The 19,074-nt window shown below is 36.3% G+C and overlaps 2 protein-coding genes across 2 annotated transcripts; one reads left to right on the top strand and one right to left on the bottom strand.

Annotated features, from left to right (window-relative positions):
• Positions 1-669: 669 nt before the first annotated feature.
• LOC311287551 (uncharacterized protein) lies at positions 670-6,246 on the bottom strand. Its single transcript, XM_084404446.1, has 3 exons — positions 5,948-6,246; positions 4,280-4,323; positions 670-2,051 (listed from the first exon to the last, which is right to left on the bottom strand). The coding sequence occupies exons 1-3, from the start codon at positions 6,081-6,083 to the stop codon at positions 894-896; spliced, it is 1,338 nt and encodes a 445-aa protein (XP_084260572.1). The 5' UTR covers positions 6,084-6,246; the 3' UTR covers positions 670-893.
• A 947-nt stretch (positions 6,247-7,193) lies between these two features.
• Positions 7,194-18,796, top strand: LOC311287288 (uncharacterized protein). Its single transcript, XM_084404011.1, has 8 exons — positions 7,194-7,503; positions 8,156-8,208; positions 10,082-10,740; positions 13,032-13,127; positions 13,372-13,605; positions 15,247-15,269; positions 15,367-15,512; positions 18,093-18,796. The coding sequence occupies exons 3-8, from the start codon at positions 10,117-10,119 to the stop codon at positions 18,299-18,301; spliced, it is 1,332 nt and encodes a 443-aa protein (XP_084260137.1). The 5' UTR covers positions 7,194-7,503; positions 8,156-8,208; positions 10,082-10,116; the 3' UTR covers positions 18,302-18,796.
• Positions 18,797-19,074: the final 278 nt, after the last annotated feature.

The raw sequence follows: 19,074 nt of genomic DNA on the forward strand, positions 1-19,074 counted from the left end.
TAAATTCAGATATTTAATATTTGTAATGTGTGAAAAGTACTGTAGTAATAAGTAGTGTGAGTTTTGGACAATTGTATTGAATCCAATTAGGGTAAATTTGACCCGCTCCAATAAGGCCGTACCCAGAAATCGAACAGTGCACAAAGGGTTAAAATACATCAAAAGTATGTTTGATCTTAACACATCTACAATTATAAATTGTTGAATCCACTCATTATGTTAACTTAAGAGAATAAATTAGTTTTTAAATTGATGATTTTGAATTAGATTTAAATTACAAGTCTAACATTTTTGTTGATTAAACTATAGAATAAGCAATGTTCATAAAATTTGCATGATAAATAAGGTACAAAGTATGTGCTATGCTAGCTGTTAATTTAACCTAAAATAGGTACGATTAATTGGTTCCAGGGCCATCACTCCATTTTAATTATGTTGAAACTAAACTATTGGAACAACTTAATTTTTATGAGCATTGCAACAAATTAATTTCCTTCTAACTTAATGTAGTTTGTTGGTTGAACAATTTAATCAGAAGTTGTCATAACTCAAAAATATTGCTGCAAACCATTGCGTTATATTTATTATTATTTTTCTTGAGCCAAAACATTTGTTTTTAGAGTGTATTCTGTGGACTGGCCAGGAAAATCCTCAATACATAAAAAAAAAAAGAAAGAAAAGAAAACCCTTACAGACCAATATTCTTTACTGAATGTAAGTTTTTGTTACTTGTCATTTAAAAGAAACAATTAATCAATAAAGAACACATACAACCCATTTATTCCACTTAGTTATAATTGAGACAAAATGGTGCAACAATATTCACACACAAATGACAATACAAAGATGTCCTTACATCTTTTTTTAAAACAATTGATTCCTCTCTCGATAAGTCAGGTGTGGTCAACATAAGCCAGGTGCCGGTCAAGGCTCTTCAGAGTCTTGCAGCATTTCCCACAAAGGCTACACTTGAACGGACTCTCTCCGGCATGAGAACGCCAATGGATGCGTAGCTTTCTCCAGTGTTTGAACCTCTTGCCACACTGAGTGCAGCTGTACGGCCTCCTTAAATGTAGTTTTTTGTGCTGACGGAGGGTTTTGCGTAGGATGAAGGTCTTGGAACAGAGCGAGCAGCTGTAGGGTTTCTCGCCGGTGTGGAAGCGTTTGTGCCTTCTTAGGGTTCTCTTGTAGATAAAGAATTTGTTACAGATACTGCAAACATGCAGTTGTCTAGACTGGCCGATGGATTTTTGCAGTATTTCAGCCTTCTGGATTTGTACAAAGCAAGGTCTTAAACGCCCCCTGAGTTGAGGTGTCAAAGAGCGATTGGACAGTTGACAGCTGTCCAGCCTCTGTAAAGGTTCAAGCATTTCCTGTGACTCCATTTTTACAAGATCGCTCTGAGGTATCTGGCTTCGTACAGTGTCAAAATAAACCCCAAAAGAAGACTGATTCCGATGAAGACATGAATCCTGTCGTTGAAAAGAGGTGCTCTGGTCTAACTCTACTGGTTCATGAAGCTCACCATCTTCAGGCTTCATCTGAGCTTGAGTATTTTCACATGAGGTCTGGCACACTTGCGTCTCCTCTCGATATCCAGTTTCTAGTTCTTCTTCTTCAGTCGTCACAGCAACATCTTCATTTTCTCGTTTAATGACTTGTTCGGGCTCTGGTTCAGTCTTGCCCAATGTTTCTGGCTGATGATCAACAGTTGGCGGCCCTTCTTCAGGCTTTTCAACGGGTATGGTGGGAATCTCCAGAAATGTCTGCATTTCATTTTCATCTATGGATTCTGTAGTTTGTATCATCGTATCATCTACAATGGCTATCTGTATGTCATCCTGTTTTAACTGTGCTGTTAATATAGGAGATGACACCTGAACTGGATACGGATTGAGAATTTTCGGGGTGTTTGACTGGTTTGGTTCTACTTCTGGTTGTTCAGATTCCCTGTGCGTCAACTGCAATGGAGTGACTGTGTCACTACATTGAAAGCTCATTAATGGCTGGGACTCTTCAGATTCCACCCTGACTTCACTGTCCTGCTGAGACTGCAGGACAAAAGACAATTAAAAATAATAAATAATCATAGAAAATCATATACTATGATGATGCAATTATAGATGCACAGAGTAAAGTTTATGGCCCTTTACATGGATTTCACTTGACCTATATGACTGTTGACGGTATAATATTATTCCAAATAGATATTGGGTAAAAAGCCAATGCAGACTGTGCAAAGTCAAGTATTATTTAAGCCAGTCTGCATGATAAAAAAAAAAAAGGTTCAAAGGTTTAAAGGTTTTTTGACATATAATTGATGCCATAAAATAACTTTTCAGTGAACAATATCTTAAAAATAAAATACAATTTCAATTTGAAGGGTAATGGAAACGCGGCTTATGGCATCACTAGGGACTTTCGCACCATAGTTATAGGAACTCTGTTATAGAAACTAGCCACCAGGGCGGTCCCCTGAGAACTACATTTTTCCCTAGGGTCATTTTCCTGGTTGCATTCACACCACCAGGAGGAACTCTGAAGAGACGTAAGTCAGGCGACAGTGACATCATTTAACTGTGGCATTTAACAACGTCAACAACTTGAGGATGGAGTATGCAGTGATAGGTTGAGAAGTGCCTGGACTTAAGGGTTCGTGAAGTTAGTTCAAGGAGTAGGCATATGTAAACTGTGTGTTTACACAGCTTTTTAAAAATGGTGGGTGCTGGTGTTTCGTATGGCATGCGTTCGGCCATTCAATGTGCACTTACACGTCACTGGTAGTTCCTATTGTGCTGGGTTACACCCTACTCTAAAGTAGGAGCTAATTAAGTCTCCCCAAAAGGCGTTCCTATAACTAAACTCATTTGCAGTTCCTGAGGTGCGAACATGCCTAAAAGCAGGTACTTCCGCCAATAGTGGTAGGAACTACAAAAACGTTCATCTGGTGTGAAAGCCCCTGTGAAAACAACTTTTAGAACCTTTACTTTTAAGAACGCAGGTCTTAAAAGAAGCACCATTTTTTAGTATGAAGAGCATTTTATTAATCTAAAGAAAAAGATTCCAGAAATGTAAAGGGTTCTTGTAAAAGAAATGTAAAGGAGCCATCAATGGCAACTTTAATTTTATAAGTTTATACATCTTACACCCCCCAGATCACAAATAAATTGCGTTGCCTTCCAGGGCATAAGTGAATATTTGCAGCTTTTGTAATAGTTGTGTATAAGGGCCTCAATTGTCCTCAGTGCAAAAAGTAGGGCTGTCACGATTCCTTGATTAAATTCGAGTGCTCAATTTTAAATAAAAAAATCCTTGATTATAATTTACCAGTGTCGATTAACTGGCAAAATACAGGAAGTGATGCATTCTATGGACGAGAATCCATGACCTGCATTATTAGACCGTTTTCTACGGCTGCACGATATATTTAAACCATTTAAAAATCATAATATAGCATAGTGTTATTGTGTAAGACACAAAAGCTGTGAACCATTAAATAAATATATGTGCTGCAGGTTTCAGAGTGAAGTGCAACGCTTTAATTATTTGCATGCATGCAGGTTACGTGTTTCTGTGGGGTTGAGCAATTTTGAGACAGCAGATGTCATCAGAAGTAGCATTTTCAGTTGAATTTTGGGAAACCCATTGACACATTTGTTGTGTTGAAATAGTTTACTTACTTTTGTTTGATTTGTTCATTGCAAACAGCTGAATGTCTAAATTTTGCCAATATTAAAGGCTCATTCTGGTTTAGTATTCTCCGCGGTATAGATTTAAGTAATTCAATTAATATAAACGTACGATTATTAGACTAATGGCTTTAAAGAAGGACTACAAGTCGACTAGAAAAATCTTTAGTTTGAAGCAGCCCTACTTTCAATGGAAGGACAGAAATCTCTCAGATTTCATTAAAAATATCTTCATTTGTGTCTTCATGTTTGGAACAACATGAGGGTGAGTAAATGATGACAGAATTTTCATTTTGGCTGAACTAACACTTTAAGTCATTTTAAAGGCTATTGTTCACTTAGGTCTATTTTTATTACCACTAAACATATTCGATTACTCAATCGTCAAAATAACCGACCGATTACCAAAATAATCATTAGTGACAGCCCTACTGGAAAGGGTCCAAAAAAAAGGGACCTGGAGGATTTTCCTGAAGAAATGTGGGCAGTTGATCTGCTCAGGACAAACAAGAAACTCATGAACAACTATCAGCGTCAGAACAGGACTGGGGATGTTAAAATAGACTATAAAGTAGATTACTCAAATTTACCTTATTGTCATTGCTCTCAAGCCGATTACTGGCACATTGTTCACCTGCAAAACAAGAATTTCAGAAATATTTTGAATTACATAAATTTACATAATTGTATACATTTTATAAAATTTCATTTATATAAAAAAAAAGGCATAAAATGTCATGTTTATTTTCATTTTATTTTACTGAAGCCCTTGAATTCACTCAGATTTCAGTCATGATCAAATATTTAAAGCGATAGTTCACCCCAAAATGAAAGTGCAACCATTATTCACTCACCGTGGTAAGCAATATGACCGTCTTTCTTTTTAAAACGGAAAGGAAATTTAAAAAAAGTTTGTGAGATAACATTAGGTGACCTCCTTCAAACTAAAGCATAAATTCAGAAACAAACACTGTAATGCTAACAACTGCTTCTCTCTTATCTTTCACCTTTTCTGAATGATGTTATGTGAATGATTTGTATTATCTTAGAACTGTACATTTCTGACATATGGACATTACTTTGACCATCACCTCTGATAACAGATTACTCTAAATTGTAATATAGACACATGGATTTTCTGTAAAGCTGCTTTGAAACGATATGCATCGAGTACCTCTAGTTGTGAAAAGTACTATACAAATAAATGTGAATGATTGAATTGAATGAGTGTACAGTTTTAAAATATGGGTGACATTAGCAGTTTTTGTGAATTTCTGTCATTTCTTCTTTTTTTTTACCTCCAATCCCCTTATAGCATAATTTACTGTGTGAATGTTTCTTAAGCAGAAAAACACAATATACCTCTTTTTTTTATTATTTGTCAAAATGTTGGGAAGCATTTTGAAATATCAGTAAATGATGAAACATGCAAAAGACACTTACATATCACTACAGTAATATTTACATCGATTTCACCTGCCTTTAATACACAATTTGTGCCAACTTTTTCATGTTTTCCTCTGTTTTTGATGAGTGCGGAGAATATTGACACCTTATTTACTCTAATTTGACTTTGTGCGTACCCAAATTATGCGAATGCTTATTATCGCTTATAAAGAAACAACTGGTCATGGTTTAGAGTTTTATGAAATATTTTGGCATGATCTGAGCTTGCTTTTCTATATGTAAAATGTCTTTGCATGTTATGTTACTGTTTTGATTGGTGTTGTTTTTACAGCAGCAGTTGTTTTATTGTGCTATAAATAAATAAACTAAACTATATGATTTACATAAAGCATCACAAAAAAAAAATATTGTGCTAGCATATAGCATAAATAGTATTAGCATGCTCTTCTGAATTCAGTATATTGCCCATACAGTGAAAGTTAATGGGGTGCAGCATTGTTTTTGACCCTATTTTACTGTTTGGACAAAAACATTCCTATGTTACGCAAAAGAAACCTCGTTTACAGTACAGGTTTACTCAATCACAGTGAGTAAATAATGACATAAATTTATTTTGAGGTGAACTATCACTTTTAGGCACTGCCTATTGTTTGCATATTTATTGTTCCCAGTTGGGAATTTTAACAGTTTATTATTTCCTTTTTTTTTTTTTTTTTTACTGAGAACATTTCAGTCCCACCAAAATACACTAAGTACTACATTCATTAATAACCACAATTAAATATATTCACAACTGTCAAAAATTAATAAACCACTTTTGAAAAGTTTTGTTTGTCAGGATATGCACTTACAGTGGTTTATGCACATGCTGTCTGCGAAACTCTCTCTATAAGCTTCTGTAATTTCAACCAGCAGGACATCAAGAAACGAGCCGAACAAAGATTTCACCCGCTCTTGAAAAACACTCAGCGCTCTGACATCTGTCATGTCTACCAACAGGTTTAAACTTTAAAGCACTATAAAACCTTGATCAAATGTGCATACACTTATGCACAAAACGAAAAAAGCCGCGAGTTTGGACCAAGCGTTTGAACCTGCGTTCTTCGTCACGATGATGGCGTGTGAGTCATGACGCATCTTCCTGTAGAATGGGCGATTTGGAAACGGTTCATGACACTTCTTCTTCTTTAACGGCGGTTGGCATACATATTATTTGTGCATTATCGCCACCATCTGTTCCGGAGTTGGGTCAATCAGTATCTAATTACTATGAGTTGGGGATAGAGGGGGCAAAAAAATAAAATAAAAACCTATACGAATCTTTACGAGTTTCAAATCTTCTTCTTCTTAGGTTTTAATTGGTGGTTGGCAAACCAGCTTGGTGCTTTACATCCACCTACTGATTTGGTTGAAATAAAATAAAAAAGAAGGAAAAATTATAGTTTTTTCCCCTCCCTTTTAAAGCTAAGGAGGTGAACTTCAAAATTTTAAACGAGATTTATCCTACTGATGAATTTTTCAAATTTAAATTTAAATTTGATGTGAATAATTGTGTTTTTTTTTTGTGAAACAAATATTGAAAATGTAGAGCATGTCTTTTGTTGTGATATGGTGCAACCCTTTTGGATTGAGGTGGAGAATTGGTTAAGATCTAGGAGGGTTGAACCCCTCACTGTGAAGTTAATTAGGTTTGGTGTATGTCTGGAAAACAAAGAGTGTGATTTTGTTATTAATTTCTTGTTATGTTTTGAAAAGTTTTTCATTCATAAATGCAGATGGTTTAAATCTAAACCCAACTTTAATCAGTGGATGAATGAGGTTAAACTCTTGAGCAAATCTTTAAAATTTGTTAAAAATAAGAAAGCCCTTAAATTGATTTAAATTCATTTAAAAAGCCCCTTTTTATTTTCATTTTTGTATTTCTTTTTATTTAATTATTTGTTTGTTCTATTGAGAGTTTCCTGTTCTTTGTACTAGCTATGCTCAACCTAAAGCAGTCAATCACTAATGTACCTGTTTGTTTGTGTTGGTGAAGCATAAAAAAAAAAAAAAAAATCGTTTCTCCCATCACTAACTTCCTGATACGTTCGGTCACGTGGTACAAAACAGGTCTCCTTATTGGTTAACGTAATTAGTCAGCGCTGCATTGCCAGAACGCAACAGGCATTGTAGTTTATATTTATATAAACACATACACAGCTATATTTTTTAAATTCTGTGTTTAAACAGCCTGTATTTTGTTTTGAACAATGTCGTAACTGATAGTTATTTAAAATCCCGTTTGCGGAAATGCAAGAGACTGGGCGGACAGGGGAATAAATGCGGCAGCTCTTCCTAACAAAAACAAAATATCACGAATTATCAACTGTTCCAGAACATCGGTGGCTTTACACAACAAATAATTTAGGTACGTATAGTTTACGCGGTTATAGAAGATGCACAAATGTTTGTACAAGTGTATCAGTAGGTTTTACATTTAAGTAGGTTAAGTAAATCACGCAACAAGTGGATCAAAGTCAGTACAGATTCTTCCAGTTAACGTTACACCTCAAAAAAATCCAAGGGTCAATAAGATAATTAAACCAATTAAGAGTAATAAACAGAGCTTTGCTTTCAGTCAGTGCTAGTTTCCTTTAGTCTCGGGTCCGTTGTTTGTTTTTGTTTATTTTAACAATTTACTAATCGTGTTTGTTTAGGTTTGTTATACCAACGCATGTTCAGTAAGGGACTAGAACACGGGGGAACCAACAGAATAGTGTGTATTGTGACTTAATGAATGAGTACATCCAAAGCGTTGTGATGTGATCTTCATTGTGCACGTCAGGTTTTCCAGTTTCGAGTGAGAGTTTTATGTCAGTTGGGTCAGGGCAATAATTTACACATGGACAGGACAGTAACACCGAGAAACAGTGTTAAAATATATAATTCTACAATGTAGAGCCAGAATACCGAAGAGCAGGCCAATACACCTCGTCCAAACAGCTTGCTCTATTGCGATGATATTTTGTCCAGTCATCAGACCCGGTCAAACTTGCTTTCACTTTTGTTTTTTTCTCCAGCGGAAGATAAGGCATATTCTGCTGGAGATCATCGCTGCGACTATTATCCTAGGGTAAGTTGTGGTTAATGCTTGTATTTTTTAAGTTAATTCTGTCACATTATGACAGGAGAAATTGAACAAACATTTCAATTTTCATTACTAAAATCAAAAACAGATTGTGTGTTTTGTTTATTGCACATTCACCACTATTAATAGTGTAAAGCATACTGTTTGAATGAGAGAAAATGCATCTATATTATAATTTATTATAACACACAAACACACACACACATTTATAAGATGCTGATGTGATGGTTCTTGAGTCCATCAGTACTCATCAAAACTAATAGATATTATGTAGCTAATAGATAAATCCCAGTTATTATCATAAATAGTCACAGCCTCATCTACTTTTGTGTAGATGAGGCTGTTGAAGTCGCCTGATGAAAAATCCTGTAGTTGTTTCATAGTGCAGATGGCAATTGTATCGTCTACATGAATTATTAGTGCTTGGACAGCGATGATGGCCACTTGCAGCTATAGGCTATTTTTATTTGCTGTTGTTGTCAGTATTTGCTTTTTGTTTCTCTCTCTCTTTTTTTTCTTTTTTTCTGTAATGTGTTTTTGTAAGGTTTAGTCTTGTCTTATGTAAAACAATTTTGATTGTTTTGCCTGCTGAATGTTAATAAGGTCAGTTGCAAGTTATTGTCACAATATTTATATATACATCACAACAGTATAATATCTGAGGTTTATTTATGTATTTTTTTAAATACACAATCAATACAAATCACAACGTTATATTGACATGTTTAAGGGGTCCTATTATGCTTTTTCACTTTTTCAACTTTAGTTAGTCTTTTAGTCTGTAATGTTGCTGTTTGAGCATAAAAGAGATAAGCAAGTTTACAAAGCTTAAAGTCCACTCCAAAGGGAGATATTTTAATGAACAGAATCCACTTTTCAAGAATTACAAGTTAACAAACGACTCGTTTGGACTACAATGCGATTTTTCCGGATCTTATGAAGTCATAATGTTCCTCATTTAAATAATCCAGGCCCATAGAATACGCAAAAAAAGGTGTTGATTACTGTTTGGATTACCTTAGTTTTCCAACAAATATCACAATTAAATGGTGTATAACACTGTGTCTTAAGTAACTAAGAAAATAACAAAACAAAACATGCCACTCTAAAACATCATGTGAATGCCGTGCTTGCATAGTCCGTGAATGAAATCCGTTCTGCACGATCCTCTTGTTTGTTAACATTATTATTATTATTATTATTATTATTATTATTACTATTATTAAATCTAAATCAGGCTTGCATTGGTTTGAAATTGCCACTTTTTTACATCTGAGTGAGTGGAGTTACAAACTGTACAAACTCACTGTTATAAAGGGACGGGACATTTCCCGAATGTGCGCTAAGCGGTGTCAAAGCACACTGGGCCAATCATAGCACACTGGGCCAGCTAACCAAACACAGTACATTTTGTATTTCGAAAGAAGGGGCTTCAGCACGTTCACCCAGACTGGGGAGACAGGAGCTGTTATAATGTAAAAATATGTGAAAAATAATGTGTTTTTTGAACAATCAAGCATGAAAACATATTCGAGTACACCCCAAAAACAAAATCAATACTTCATAAAATGTCATAATAGGACCCCTTTAAATGTGGATTTGTTAATGATCTATTTTCATAACTGCTATTTCTTTGGTTATTGCTATGTTAACATAGCCTCTTGCATTGGCAAGAAGACAATCATATTCATATGAAGAGTTTAAAAACATAACACAATGTGGATTTAGAATAACGTGATGTAATTTTTGGGTGAACTTCTCCTTTATAAACCTTTGTATCAACAATCCAAATTTGGCAAAGATAGGTAGCAAAGTGTAATGCTAATAGTTAACTTTAGACTTCTGCTATATTTTACAGTTCAACTCCCCAGAGTCCTTCTCACAGATCTAGTTATGGCGACATCTGCTGGAGAAAGCAGCATTTTAGAGGAAGAGTTGACATGTCCAGTGTGTCTGGACCTTTACCGCGATCCCCACTTGCTGCCCTGTGGTCATAACTTCTGTCTGCCGTGCCTGCGGAGGCTCAAGAGCCGCTCAGATCGCGGCCGTTTGAGATGTCCAGAGTGCCGACAGAGTCACCGCAGCTCTGCCAACTGGCAGAAGAACTTCAAACTGGCCAACATTGCTGATAGTTTCCGCCGTCGTGGCCAATCAGTTCGATCCACTCAGAGCCAGGGTGACCCATCTCACAGACCTGCTGAGGTACACTGTGATTACTGTCCAGTGGATGGCAGTGGAGATAGGAAAGGTCTCATGGCAGTTAAAACCTGCCTGAAGTGTGAAGTGTCCATGTGCCCAAAGCATGTTCAGCCTCATTTGGAGCTCCCGGCTTTCCGAGAGCACCCACTGGTGGAGCCGCTCAATGACATGAGGAAGAGGAAGTGTTTGGAACATGATGAGATGTTCCGGTACTACTGCATGGATGAGCGCTTGTTCCTCTGTAATGCCTGCACCATAGAGGGAACGCACAATGGCCACTGCATCAAAACTCTGAAGAACACCATGAAAGATTTCAAGGTAGGTCTGACCTTTCACTCTTGATGATATTTGGTTTGAGTATTCCAAAGATGGGCAAGTTTGGTTTAAACCTGGTATTAAGATGCATTTTTGTCGATCCGATCACGATACAGGTTTAAAAGGGGTCTAAGATGTGTTGAGATATTCCACTTTCAACCTCTTCCAGTTGTCAAAAACGCATTCTGTCAGATTTCTTTCATAGTGTAGGCACTCATGTGGTCGAATGCTTTTGAACAGACACACAAGACCCCCTACTTGCCTCCCAATGACCTAGCACGTGTGCGTTATATGGGACCTGTTTTGAGAGAGTGCACCAAAACAATATGTTCCATCTCCACTATGCAAAACACGTGGTTTATGATCAAATTCGCTGTTACCATTAGTATCCTTTCCATTATTGGTATCCTTTCCATTCATCTCATTTCACCCTTGCTCTTAAAGCAGTGTAATGGCTTCATTCATTCAGTCGTATGGTCACAGGAAACACATTTAAAATGCATGTTAAGACCAGGTGTAACCAACAATGTGGCTTGGCTGACCATGCTATCGGAATGTACTGTTTTCTAGTCGGAAATTGGACTTGAACGCCCTCTCACGTCGTATTTACTTCCTGGAAATTCAGCCATAAACTTTAAACATGGTATAAAGAAAGAACAATTGCTGGTGTGACTGGTGTTCTTTATAAGTTGTGTTTTTTTCTCCCCACAACAGCTACATCGCTTTGTCTTGTCATTATTTTACACAGTGAAAATAGTGCTGCATTCACGCCATGTCGTAATTACCGTAGGCTCAAGATGACAACACGTGATGTTCTATTTGCAGCTGTTCACGTCTTCGGACTGGGAATTATACTTTTAAATGGCGACACTCAACTTCTAAATGAATGTGCAGTGGTCAGGTGGTACAGTGGTCACATGGTACAAGTTAGAGCTCAAAGAAAATTCCCACCTTACAAGCTGTAATTACGAGAACATTGATGCTTTTTATAAGTTGAAATCTGGATACAAGTTAAAAACTTGGAACACACCTTACCATGTATTTGAAATTCCAGAATTGAATGTGAATGTTTATATGGTTGTCAATGAATGGAACACTGTATTTTATTCCAAATTAAATATCTTCAATGTTTTAGCTTTAATAAGATTTCCCAGAGAAACAGGCACGAATAACCTAGTGTTCTCCATGACAACAAAGCATTTGACCGCGACAAGCTTGTAGCCATGACTTTAGAAGTGGAAAGTAGGACCTTTCCGATAGCATGTGAAGGCAGCATTAATACCAGGTGTAAACGGGGCCAAACACACCTGCCTTTAATTTTCAAGTGAAGACTGATTCATTTTCCCTGAAGACTGTTAAGCCACGATCACACTAGACTAGCACACAAAAGTTCTACAGACACTGCAACGTAATATGAGGTCAACCTCTGCTATGTCTCTCTAAAAACATAATTCAGCATAATTCAATACAGTGGGCTCCACAGATATTTGCACCCTTGGAAAATATGAGCAAAACTGACTTTGACTTTGCAATTTCTCTGTCTTTTATTCAAAATATTCACAAAAATCAAACCTTTGAAGTCAAATAGTTGAAAGGTAAAAATTCTGAAATATATGTATTCCACAATAATTGACACCCCTTTGTTTAATACTTTGTGCAACCTCCCGTTGCCAAGATAACCGCTCTGGCTCCTCGCTTATAATATGAAATAAGTTTGATGAACATATGGCAAGAGATCTGAGACCATTTCTCCATACAGAATCGCTCCAGATCCTTTAGATACAGAGGTCTATGCTTGTAGACTCTTTTCTTCATCCTGAAGAATAATTTGTGTAAATTAACTAATTAAGGTCACGCCGTGGCATATCAATCTTCAATTGGTCACAAGTGTTCACATGATGCAAATTTACAGGGCAGAGTTCACCAAACTTGAAATTTTCATGAGCTTGCGTTCCTTACTTGCGTTGTTACTTGAAAACAACAGCCGTGTGTGTTGGAACAGGGTTGGAAGTCTGCAAGAAGGTAGTCTTCGAGGAGCAGGGTTGGCTACCAATGTAGTGTTTGAAATGTAGTACAAAAAATGAGTGAAGGAAGGTTGTACAATATTTGGCAGTACGTGATTTAAGATGCTACGATACAAAATGTCCAGTGTTGACGGACCTTCAGGAACGAGGTTGAAAACGATCCGGTATCCGCTTGTTTCAATAATGAATGTTCACTTGCTGAACAGAATCATTCACATCTTAGTAAATTCTCTCTTGTTCTCTTTTTTCCCTCACTGTTGTCTTCTCTAGGTTTATCTTGACACTCAGCTGCACAAGACGAACAGGAAGATCCTAAAGGCAGAGAAAAATCGACTTGAACAAAAAGAGATTGAACGGATTAACAAGGTGAAGTTATTCATGTCATTAGTTGATTGCAATTCATAGTTTAATCACGAGGCCTTTGCGTCACATCCCATATAATTTTGTTTTTAGTCTTAAATAATTTATCAATGAATATTTATTCTCTTGTTTGTGGCTTTTGCTAAACACTACTGTTTTTGCTAAGTTACATTTTTGCAAGGGCAAGCACCCCTTTCATTTTCATCCAGAAAATATAAAAATCTTGTTTGAAATATTTGTTCTGTTCTAGGTCTTCCGGGATGACACAGAACAGCACCTAGATGCTTTCCGACAAACTTCTATCGCACATCTGGATGCTTTTCTATCATCGCTGCGTGAATGTGTCAGCACCTATGATGGTGAGCATTGTTCTGGAATCCAGCAGAACTTGAGTCGAATAGCACAAGATCAGACTCGTCTACAAGAGGTTCACTCAGGCTTTGAGAGGCTTCTACAGGAGAGTGACTCTTTCCAATTTATTAAGGTACATTTTACATATAAACACATACACTGAATTCAAATTCTTGAAAATCATCTGTGACTGTTTCTGACAGAATTTTAGGCTGTTTCATTGTCTGGCTACAACAACAACAATGTACTAAAAATGGTTAAGTTTTTCCTTTGTGTTTTACTCATACAGACGGCAATGCTGTCAAAAGGGTCCCCATTCACACGGATCTGCGAAAACAATTAAAAACACTGCGTTATGCATGCCAGGCCAGTAGTTAGCAATGTCACACTTCACTAGTTTCACAAATTAATGTTTTTGTAGACATTAATGCTACCATTTTCAAAAACATGCACTTTGAAACACATTTTCAAAAGTTTGCATTTTCATGCCCCCAAAACATTTTTGTTGTGTAAATAAATGGCCAAAACGCATATTTTTTTTGTTCCATTTTTAGTTGAAAATGGTGTTGTGTAAGCGACCCCATAAAGAAAGATGAATCCAGTAGTTTTACACGTTGATGAGCAGCATAAAGTCTGGTCCACTTTGAAGCTTTTTTGGCCAAGAACTGCCCACTTAGACAGGAAGAGACCACCTGAATGACATGGAAAGGAACCAACTACAGTTCATTTTGTTTTCACATAACGTTTAGGGGCGGGTTTATCTGAAATGGTTGATACATCAAATATAGTTGGATGAGATGTGGAAATAAAAAATATGCAAATGGTTCTACAGAAAGCACTGAAATAATTTTGCTCTGATCACAAAGACTATACAAAGTGGCTAATTTCTTCAAATCCCAAAAGATTTGATGCCACAAACTATGGTAGACCTAGTAATTGTTTTTTCCTCATAAGCACACCTTATGCTCTAATTTTATTGATCAATTTCCAGGGGTCTATAAAGATCCTGCAGGGGGTCTGGGGATAGATATAGTATTCTCTTTAAAAGCATAATCTGTATATGTTTAGAAATGTGTTTCCAAATATGGTACATTATTTGTATCATCTACACCAGAGTCCTGCATGGGTTCTGTTTGGTAAACCTTCACCCACAATATTTAACAGAACAACTGACCGTTATCCGGCAGCAGCGCTAATTTAATTCCGTACCCGACCCATTTGACATAAAGACCGCTACCTGATCCGCAAATCACTTCTACAGTCTTGTGAAAACTCCTGGTATAGCCTAACCTGACTACACTTCACCATGAATCTCTTATTTGCAATGCGCCTATGCTTTGTTGGTTATGAGACATTTTGCAAGGGTGCAGTCAATGAACAATCGCTGAACCACTGGATTAAACACCTCTGATTGGCCATTGCTTTAATGCGCTCAAAAGTCTGTGATTGGCTACAAAGCTTAATTTAAAGCATCAATACAAATATGCGTTTGAAAGCAGTATCAAAAATACCATTGGCTATTTGACTGGCAATGCCTATTAATTCCCGAAGAGCAACTGCACTGCAAATGACGAGGTAAACATTTTCCACCCATTTCTTTAAAAAATTTGCAGGACTGTGTAAGTGATCTGCACTGTAGAATGTAAAAAAAAAAAAAAAAAAAAAAAAATCCTCTTTTCGAGTTCTTTATTAAACCAAGTGTTCCTTGTTTGGCAGTTTGAACAAAACTTACATTTGATCTTCACTTTGTGGTTTCTCTTTGGATTTCTTTCAGGATTACAATTCATCTATGAAAAGGTAAGACAAACTTTTGATTTGAGGTGCTTTTAAACATTTGCTGTGAGGGGGATTCTTTTTGTCCACATGGTAATGTTTTTTTTACTGTGTGTGTCAGGTACCAGAGACAGTTAAAAAAACCTCTGTTTTTCCCTGATGAGCCCACAGTCGACACTGAGCCACTGTATGAAACTATGGAAGGAAAGATGGGGGAGTTCATTGCTGAATTGCGACAGCATAGCAGCACACTCATCAGCACACTTTGTGAGTCTCAAGTGGTTTGTGTTAAATACAGGGGTAAACAGGGCCCAGAACTTATAGCCAATCACTTATAGATGGCATGAAATGAGAATTCTAAATGCGTGTTATAGACCTTTTTGCGAACTACTCTTACATGCATTAGTTTCATTTTCCTAAATTAAACACATTTAGAAAATTTGTTTTGACCTCATCATATTTAATCAAAATGCTTAAACTGGACCCTCTGGTGAAAATGACAGACTTCTCCAATCATGGTCAAGTCAGGTCAAGTCACATTTATTTATATAGTGCGTTTTACAACACAGATTGTTTCAAAGCAGCTTTACAGTAATAATAGGAAATGAATGCAACAGATAGTGTTTTGGCTGTACAGCAGCTCTAGAAGAAAGTCATTATCCAGTTTAAATAAGTTCAGCTTTGATTCATTTCAGTTGTAAAAAGCATTAGTTATTAATTTAGGGGATGGTTGAGTAACCGAGTATGAGTTCTGGCTGTTCATTTACACAACAGCGTTTTGGTGGCCTGAAAACGCAAACTTTGAAACGGGTTTCAAAGTGCAAGTTTTTGAAAACTATACCGTCATCATCTCTGTGTAACCTTAAAAAACACGAATCTGTGAAAACGGAGACACATGCGTATTACGTATTTAGTCTACAAGCATGCACGTTTAAATGCGTAGACCTATGTGCGCAGGCGTCCGTGTGAAAAAGATCTGTTCCTACTTCTGTTGCATAACGACTTTAAACTCCACAATAGGAGATAAAATATTTTGTGATTGGATCACTGAAACCATGTGGAAGGTTTTGACTACCTTCATATCGCTATCAATCCTAAATGTGTCCCGGACCGCAGTAATGTGCCGTTTCACTCACTGAACACTTGAACGTTATGGAGAGTATTATGAGGGGGTGCACCAAACAAAAGGGATACAAACTTCTCTGTGTTACCTGAACGTTCGAAATTGCAGTTGACATCTGTATTCTTTTTATTTAGCGCATTTAACATTCTTTTGTGAGTCACGTAACATGACTTCGTCCGCTCGTTCATATTTGTGTGGTCTCAGGTGACGACACAAATCTGATAGCAGGTGGAAAGCAGGGTTATATAGTGATCTAAATTTAAATAAAATAATAAGAAACTTCATTTTATTTCTGCCAGTTGCCGAGGCAACATTTCTCATTTTATTTAGTTTAACTTAAAGGGACTATGTGTAGGAATTTCTCCCATCTAGCGGTGAAATTGTATTTTGCATTCAAACGAATAATGGTCTCCAGCGCCTCACTTTTTCAAATGCGCGTTGCATCTACAGTAGCCGTTGTGTACCAAAAAGCTATGACAGGATGTCTTATAATAGCACTTTGAGTTTTTCTTCAGGTGAACAGGTTTGTTATTTAAAACAAACTGAAACTTGAAACAACGAAAAAAAGAATGTTACAGTATGAATTACTGACTGAAAAACATTAACTATGGTAATTAGTAGTAATGCCTTCTTTACTTGTTATATTTTTTGAAGTACGTGCATTGTTAGATATCATCATCATCAGAGCCTTCTCTAACGTTACTTTACTCAATAGCTGCTATTCATCAAAGAGCCTGTTTAACTTTTAACTATAAATGTTATAAATATAATAAAGTACACAACCAAGCAATGAAAAAAAAGCTTGTAATTAAGACTGTAACATTGACTTACCTGTCAAGAAGAAAACAGGCAACTTCAGGGTCTCTTTTGAAAGCTTTCTCCTGCATTAGCTATCCCGACATTAACCCTTGTTTTTGTAATCTCCGGTCGCGTTTCCTTTTACGGTCTATTTTGGACTTTTTCGACGAGGAGGACTCATCCTGTGACTCAGCATATGTATGAATGAACGGTGTATAAATAACCGTGCAGTGCATCCTTTTAAACTTGCCGCGGCAGTGACAAGCGCCTCTCACTGCTCTGCTCCTCCGCGTCTGCTGGCTTCAGTCACGTGACGCTGGTTCTGAACGAAAACGCGTTGTGGAAACGCGTTGGCCTAGTACTTTTTGTCCCTCTCTGCTATTATAGTTTTTCAAGATGGCGGAACTACATGGAAGCCTCCGTGGACCTACCCGTCCCATGTATATAAAGATAATAAATTCTTCGTTTACGAGGATTAGTCTGATCATTGGCATAGGTATTTGTACACCATTGAGGCCATATTTATGAATAAAAATATTGATTTTAGATAATAAAATACCTAAAAAGCTACACATAGTCCCTTTAAAAAAAAAGGAAAAAGAAAAAAAAAGAAACCTATATTGGCATATTTAAAAATAAACCTACTAAAAATGATATGCAATTACAATAAAATTACTCAAATTCAAAAGAAACCAGAAAATCAAAAATGAAATATGAAAATCATAGTAGTATCTATACTAGTATCTATATCTATAATAGTTAAACTAAAATAACACTGTTGGCCTAATGAGGTACAGAAAGTAAACTTGACTAAAGAATATCCTGTTTTTTTTGTCTTGTTTTTCAGTGAAAACACCCAGTCATGAGCCTTATGAACATCTGGCTCTTTATATTGTTCTCGTATTTTTGTTGTTTCTTTTTTGTAGGTGAATTTGAAGGGGGAGATGGTGAAGAGGAGGTGGATGGTGATGATGATGATGATGATGAAGAAGAAAGTTTTGATGATGATGAAAATGAAAGTGATGCAGAAGGTGAGGAGATGAGGAGTGAGGAGGAGGAGGAAGAGCAGATCCTCACAGAGTCTGAAGATGAAGAATATACCCCAGAGGAGGAAGAAGATGATGAAGAAGACTAGAAGAAGGGCTGGATGAAGATAATCTGCTCTTAAATTCCCAGAATTTGTGTAGCAAATTGATGATGCAGTGAACTGGCATTTGAAGAGTGTGTGGACACATGTATTGAGAGTCAGTATTCGTTCCTGTAATAAGATGTTTTGCTGAAATTTTTCTGTTATTTAAATTGAATATAATATTTTTCATGAGATATTTCGATTACAAAAAAAAAAGAAAAAAAGTAATTGACAGGAAGTGACATGGTGTTTATATATTTATGAGAATGGGTTGTGTGTTGAACCTGACATAGTCTATAGATGAAATCTATTTTCTGTGATGTTGATATTATCTTGGATATCTTCCAGTCAGGTATGTTTCAAAGCTCAGGGTAACGCATGTTAACATGGATGTTAATTTGGGATGGCTTAATTTTGCACTTATTTTCCAGTGATTTTGTAAGAAGAGGTGGTGTTGGGGGGAAAAAAAGTTAAATAAAATATAGTTTCATAATTTAAAAATCAACTGTTTTGTGGCTGAAACGCTGAACATGAACATTTATTTAGTTATTTTTGTTTAGTTTTGTATTTACTAAAATGAACTAACATATGAGCAATACATTTGTTAAAGTATTCATTCATCTTTATTAATATAAGTTAATACAAATCCAGCTGTTCGTTGATTGGTTGTGTTAATTCACAATGTATTAACTAATTATTAACATAAACTCAGATTAATAAATGCTGTAGAAGTTGTTCATTCTTAGTTCATGTTAACTAAAGTAGTTAACTAATGTAAC

This window comes from Rutilus rutilus, assembly GCF_951802725.1.
Source record: "Rutilus rutilus genome assembly, chromosome: 3".
Taxonomy (NCBI): Eukaryota; Metazoa; Chordata; class Actinopteri; order Cypriniformes; family Leuciscidae; genus Rutilus; species Rutilus rutilus.